This window comes from Centroberyx affinis, unplaced genomic scaffold (assembly GCF_046629955.1).
Source record: "Centroberyx affinis isolate AG114_WGS23_722 - 3 ecotype Tasmania unplaced genomic scaffold, CSIRO-AGI_Caff_v1 ptg000522l_1, whole genome shotgun sequence".
In the NCBI taxonomy this organism is placed as follows: Eukaryota; Metazoa; Chordata; class Actinopteri; order Beryciformes; family Berycidae; genus Centroberyx; species Centroberyx affinis.
In genome coordinates, this window is record NW_027279171.1 from 178,535 (window position 1) to 185,450 (window position 6,916).

The following is a 6,916-nucleotide window of genomic DNA, read 5'->3' on the forward strand; positions in this document are numbered from 1 at the left end:
CAATGAGTTGGCGCATATCCTGTCTCTCAAATTGAACCTACTCTGTTATAATAGGCAATTCATCATCTTCCTCAGCAAACATCACCTGTGAGGTCCCTCAGGGTTCAATTCTAGGCCCCATCCTTTTCTCTGTCTACATGCTCCCACTTAGCAACGTCATTTGTAAAATTAATGTCTCTTTCACTTGCTAAACAAATGATATCCAGTTATACCTCCTGTTATACCATGGTCTGGGTGAATACTCGATTCTGATTGACTGCAGGGTGTCCATTAATTCCTGATAATGGATACCTACTAAGTAGTTCCAGTGAAACTGTCTGTTCACTGTTCTAAATTAATGCGCTGGCTACGTAGTATCAGCCTGTATCTAAAATGAGTAACTATAGCAACAGGGACGCAGTCAAAGCCTCCGTTTACAATTTGTATGTTCGTGAAAATCTTGATATTGATTTGGGGACAATGACATGGCTGGATAGCTAGCTAGTCTTGTTGTTAAACATACTGTCAAATTATATTTACTGTCTGTCAACCGTACGCAATGTTATTGACTTGAATGTTGCTAGCATAACGTTAGCTTTCTGGCTCATAGCTGAGCCAAAGGGTTCTATGAGCTGAGTGGACTAGAAATATCTCCCGTTGCCAAGTCGTATCGAAGGTTCGTCCTATTTACTGGAGTAGTGAACAACGTTTCCATGGCATAAGAACCTTATGGGATGGTAATGATTGTTCCAGGTATTAGTCAAACCCTCAGGTGTTACCAGGGAAACTGAGTTATGGCTTGTGAAAAACTTTAGATTTTGATTACAAAACGCATGAAATATAAATTAATGGTCTTAATTTTTTTTTCATGTCTCAGATCTTATGCCGACTCAATGGTAACAAATCTACCCCCTTCCCATAGCTCCAGAAATCTTATTCTAAAGGATCTTGGTTGCCTATTTTCCAGCACAAAGCCATTAGCAAGGAACGTAGGGAGACATTTTTTAAAGTGACATTTACATATTGGCAAAGTATATAGTTTGTTTTTTGGAATAACACAAGTTTCATAACACATGATGATAATGCCTGTTTTATTTTTCAGTTGTTTATGCAAAACAAATCAAATTTCATGCTCAACATTATGGAAACTAACTTGGTGGATCAAAGTTCTTTATTTACTAGTATAACGTGGGTGCTAATACTGTTTGAGAGAGAGAGAGAGAGAGGGAGAGAGAGAGAGAGAGAGAGCTAGAGAGAGTTGTGAACATGTTGCAATGGTTAAGTCATAGCAGTTTTATTCACATACATGTATTGCTCAGGGAGCGCAGGTTACGCCTGCCATTATGTGTGGACAGACATGAAAAGTAATCTGGAGAAAAGGTTACAGTACTCATCTTGGCTGTTTAGGACTGAACAGATCAAGTCAGTTCTCCCCAGGGAATACTGCAGAAGTTTAATATTTATATAAGTTTCCCTAAACTCTGTGACAGCTCAGTTTGAACCAGTACACATTCAGTATTGTGCTGTATAGCCAGAAATTACAGGGTTTGTCAAAGTTCCTATTCTGTGATAAGTCACAGATGTACAGCTTTGCTGAGACAGAACTGGGAAAAGATGGAACAAGTAACTGTGAGAGAACACATAGGAATTTACTTGTGGTGTGTGCACTTTGATTCAGAACTTTTGACATTACTGTATAATAAAGCTTAGTTAAATGTACAAGCTCAAACAAACATTCTTTGACATTCTTTGTCTCCCACTCAGTGCCTGGCTGTGCATTTAGGCCTGGTTGCACATCTTGAAGACACAACCAAATTAGGGTCTGTTTCTCGCTCAGTTTCTAGCTTTAAGACCGAGTTGTTCAAGTTCACAAATAATGAGTTAACTATCTAAGACTACAGAAATAAAAAAAGTGATATTTTAAATTGAGTCATATTCCATTTTTAATTTGAGCAAAGCTGTGCTACACCAGGTGACCTGTAACATACAGTAATCCTGTTTTGATGTATTTTCAGATGGTGGAGTCAGATGTAAATATTGTGAAGCACTCTGAGGCAGAAGACCCAGTCAGGAGGCAGCTGCTGGTAGGACATCTTGTTTCCATCCAGCCGTAGGATCCTCATCCTGGAGTAGGAAAGAGGTCCAACCTCTCTGCAGAAACTCGTCACATTGAACTCTGGAGAGAGCAGACAGAAAACAGACAGGATTGTTTCACACACAGAACATATTCCATTATTAGAGACCTATTATTCACCAAAGTGAAACGCCCTCTGCTTGGATATGTATTGGTGTCTAGTCAGAGCCATACTGTGGATACTAAACCAGTGCACAGAGCTTTGATTTCACATTGTGCACCATGTGCTCACCATATGTAAATTATTATGATGAAGCACCTCAATTATACTTATAGGAGTTGTCGTATCAAAAGGCGCAGTCTTGCTTGCCACTGTTAACCCCTGGTATGAGCAACTGTCCCCCTTGTTCTCCATAGAATCTACAGTACATTCACTGTTAGATGGCTTGCAGGTGCTGCGGTGAAAACAGAAAGTGAAGAAACCACAACACCCTCTCCTGCTTTCTCGCTTCATTCCAGTAGAGCTGTACTCAGGCCAGACCGCCGGGTTTGGCAGAGACAGGAGCCGGGGAAGCTGTGAGGCTGCTACCTAGACGATGAGGTGTATGTTATTGTGGAAGTATCTCGCCTTCTGTCTGTTTGGTTGTCTCCGAATGGTGCTTAGCTCTGTCTGCTGGACCGTAGATCGAGAAACAAGAACACACTCTCTCACTTTGCCAGAGCGTGTGAGCCACACCAAGACAGTGCTTCTGGCAGTTTCTGGAAGGTCGTGTAGGAAGTGGGTTTCACAGCCTGGTGCTAAAGATCTGTCTGAATTTGTCAAAGCTGTTATGTGGCTCCTGGCTACAGGTCTGTTTCATTCGGATATGAGTCCTATGTGTCTAAAAGGAAGAAAGAATGATGGCGAGCAGACAGAGAGAGAGGAAAGGGGGGAATATGAAGAGAGGAACAGAGTGTGCTTCTGGCTCGTCTGGCACACTCACCTCTGAATCCATCACAGATGTTTTCATACCACTCTCCTCTTTGCTAACCTACTTTTCCTCTACCCAACCACCCAATATTCCCTCCCCTCTTCTCTTCTTTCCATGTTTCCCCTCCCTTCATTCTGGGTCTCCTCTCCCTCCTCTGACTTGTCTGCATGCTAGCCAGCCCCAGCCCCTCTGCTGTCCATGTGCAGTGACCAGGGCCTGCAGTGTTCGGTTGGAGGCTGGGGCTGCAGCTTTCCTTACGGTTCCTGTCACATTTTCCACATTTCCCCTTCTCCTCCCTCACAGCAGGGATGAGGTGTCACATCTCCCCAGATAATTTGCCACATACAGTAAATCAGTCTAATACTGTGCATGGCTGTCACGAGGATTGTGCTCTGTTTGATTCTAAAGTGTGTGTCTGTGTTCGTGTTTGTGCACTCAGTGGTGCTTTTGGGGATTTGCATTTCACAGTCATGATGTCAGTAACACCTCTAGTGAGAGTGTGTAACCATGTCCAATTCATGCACGTTTGCTTTGCTTTGCTTTGCTTTGTGTGTGTGTGTGTGTGTGTGTGTGTGTGTGTGTGTGTGTGTGTGTGTGTGTGTGTGTGTGTGTGTGTGTGTGTGTGTGTGTGTGTGTGTGTGCATTTGTTGTGCATGCATGTGTGTTTTGTGTATGTGTATTGTGTATGTGTTCTTCTACCTCTATGTTTATGAGGACAAAATGTCCTCACAAGAATAGAAATCTTTCAGGGGCTAGTTTAGGGTTAGAACTTTAGTGTTAAAGTTAGAATTAGTATTATTATTAAATTAGGATCAGGGTTAGGCATGTTGTGGAAAGGGTTAACATTAGGGTTAGCAAGATTAGGGTTCAGGTTAGGTAATGCATTTAGTCAATGAAGGTATACACAAGTACAGAATAGTAATGCAAACGTGTGTATGCATGTGTGTGTTCGTGCCGAACCTTGTATTTCATTGGCTTCCAGGTAGAGGTACTGCAGGGTGGTGGGGACTGTGGGAATAACAGTAAGCTTGTTATAGGAGAGGTCCAGCTCCACCAGGCTGGAGACGTTGAAGATCTGTGGGTGGAGGCTGCGGCTCTGCAGACCACAGCGACTTAGACGAAGGTACTTGAGGTTGAGGAACCCCATAAATCTGTCCTCCTCCAGCACAGAGAGAGAGTTGTTGGACAGATAGAGCTGCTGGACAGAGGGGGGTAAATGTCTGGGGACAGAGGAGAACAAATTCCCACTGAGGTCCAACAGGTTCAGTCTGAGCAGACCTGGAAGAGGGGGAGAGGACAGAGGAGACACAGAGAGAAGGTTTAAATATACTGTAGGTCAAAATCAGACAGACAGGCAGATTGATAGATTTTTTAGTTACACCTTAGGCTATGGGGTTGACAAGTGTTGATTGTAATGTTGTTTGTCCACTCACAGAGCTAATTGACCTTATTCACACAGCAACCCTTTTGAACACTCAGCTGGAAAACTCTACTTGGCATAAAACTAGTGTTACTTCAACACATAAGTAAGGACTTCAGATAGACGTAACAGTTATCAATTCAGCTAACTTGAATTTAGCTTCTAGTTAGTAAGCTACTAGCTACCCAGGATAGACTCTGGTAGCTAGCAATGGGCCAAATACATTAAAATGGGAACCTATAATCCTTCTGGATTCTTGAGATCCATTTGATTCTAATATGTTTTTCAGTGGGGAATCTGTGAAATGATAAATGTCAGTATGATGTGCATCCTGGTACACATGCAGTATAGCTGGGCTGTACTTGCTCTTTGAGGTAGAACTTCCCACCCTGAGTGTTCAAAATGGCTGCCGTGTGAATAAGGTCAATAAGGGAATGACACATGACACTACCTGTGAAGTCTCCCTGTGTGATGGTCTGCAGTCTGTTGCCCTGCAGTAGCAGCAGCGTCAGGTTGTGCAGCTTCTGGAAGGTTCCAGGGCTGATGGTGTGGATTTGGTTGTGTGCCAGCCTCAGCTGCCTGAGTCCAGCTGGCAGAGCACTGGGCACCGAGCTCAGGTGGTTGTGGTTGGCAAAAAAATAACACAGCTGGGTCTGGTTCTGCAGGGCGGCCTGGTCCAGCTTGTCGCTCTGCAGCTGGTTGTGGTCCAGGATGAGCCAGCGCAGCCCTGTGGTGTTGGCCAGGACAGAGGAGGACAGGGACGAGATGTTGTTGCGCTGGAAACAAGAGAGCACAATGCGTGGTGGATTTAATGTGGTATGTGTTGGCGTTTTCACACTTTCTAATTAAAATACCCCACACAGCACAATGGAGGTCTGATGGCATATTTGGCATAGCTGTGGGAACTGAACAGGAAAAGAATAGCCAGTGCGGTTTGGTGGCTGACCATGTAAAGATAAACCACTGTGTCTGTTTTTCCTACCTGTAGAAAAAGGTATTGAGTTCTGTCAGGCAGGTCATCAGGGATGTCTGCCATGGCTCTGTGGTCACAGTAGAGCGCTGTGGGCCACTGGATGGGACAGTCACAGTGTTGGGGGCAGGCCTGCGGGTTGTTGGCTCGGTGCCAGGCTGGGTCTATCCGCCCCTGCAGGCTCAGCACACTGGGCTCACCCAGCAGGCGGTTGATCCACAGAGGAACACCTCCGTAGTCCAGGTCGGCTTCAGCAGTGGTCGAGGCAGACTCGCACACACACAGCAGCACCAACACAGCACAGCGAAGGACAGCCATGGAGACAGATGATGAGATAACTATGCTGACAAATCCTGGGAATTAAACATGGAGAGTGGGCATGGGAACAATTGCTATTACTGGACTTAAAGGAATAATCAAATGTGGAAAAATCGTATCCATCTGAACCCAAACTTTGAAACTATGAGATGAAACAGCGTCAGTGTGAGGTCAAACGAGGCAACTGGTCATAACTATGGTAGCGTCTCTCCACGTCATGGATCTATTATGTATTATACAATGAGTGGAAAGAGCCCAAACCTCTGACGTTATGTATGGCACTTTTTAAAATGGCATACACAGCACTGCACCCTCATGTGGCGATGGTTGCTTTTGTATACACACAAACTTCTGAGAATGAGAGGGAAGAATGCATTTAATTTTTTCCCTGCATGCACAGCTGCAGCTTGTTACAGTAACATTACCCACAAGCCTTCTTGCACATGAGCACACACACACACACACACACACACACACACACACGGGTACACACAAACACATGGTTACCCTGTTACTGTATAACAGTTGGTGAGAAAGGACTGAATCATCAGGAGCTTTTACTTAATCAGCATGTTTGCAGCATTGCATTTTACCACTCTCCCTTGTGTTTGCGGTCTTGAAATACAGCAGATATATAATCAGAAGAATTTACAAAGGTTAGCTCTGTAATGCAACAATATCTTATCAGACAAATTTAAATCGAACACAGATACACACATTGTAGAATGGTAAAAGTTTGCCTTCCTTGCAAATACATGAAATGGAAGCAGTTTAAAACAATTGAGAGGAGAAGTAGACAACATGTGGAGAATAGAGACACCTACCTGTTGATCTGGAGCTAGAGAATGGGGACAGCAGTTGTCTTAGTTTCCAGTGAAACCTTCCGTGCGCCTCATTCATGGAGCTGTATGGGACCGTGTGTGTGTATGTATGTGTGTGTGTATGTGTCTGTATGTCTGTCTGTGTGTTCAAGCTACCACGGTGTTTACCCGCTGTCTGATGCATTCCTTTGCTTCAAACGCTGCCCACATCCCAGACCCCAGACCTCCTCCATAATCTTCCGTCATTCACTCATTCCTTCTCCCCTCTCTCAGCTCACGGTAACTGTTGAACCCGCAACATTTGGTGGAAACATGTTTGCCTGCACTATGGAAAAAACAGGAGAGTGACAAGGAATGCTAAAA

At 44.2% G+C, this 6,916-nt stretch overlaps 1 protein-coding gene across 1 annotated transcript; it reads right to left on the reverse strand.

Moving 5' to 3' along the window:
- Window positions 1-1,051: 1,051 nt before the first annotated feature.
- On the reverse strand, window positions 1,052-6,679 carry LOC139642801 (lumican). Its single transcript, XM_071517826.1, has 5 exons — window positions 6,557-6,679; window positions 5,427-5,767; window positions 4,896-5,220; window positions 3,985-4,302; window positions 1,052-2,155 (listed from the first exon to the last, which is right to left on the reverse strand). Exons 1-5 carry the CDS (start codon window positions 6,630-6,632, stop codon window positions 2,004-2,006), a joined length of 1,212 nt encoding a protein of 403 aa, XP_071373927.1. The 5' UTR covers window positions 6,633-6,679; the 3' UTR covers window positions 1,052-2,003.
- Between the last annotated feature and the right edge of the window lie 237 nt (window positions 6,680-6,916).

Excerpts from the sequence above, each read along its gene's own strand:
- LOC139642801 (XM_071517826.1), bottom strand. The coding sequence starts at position 6,632 with ATGAATGAGGCGCACGGAAGGTTTCACTGGAAACTAAGACAACTGCTG. Across the intron at positions 5,768-6,556 it reads CTCTAGCTCCAGATCAACAG|GATTTGTCAGCATAGTTATC; the intron begins GTAGGTGTCTCT and ends TTTAATTCCCAG. Across the intron at positions 5,221-5,426 it reads CTCAATACCTTTTTCTACAG|CGCAACAACATCTCGTCCCT; the intron begins GTAGGAAAAACA and ends TCTTGTTTCCAG.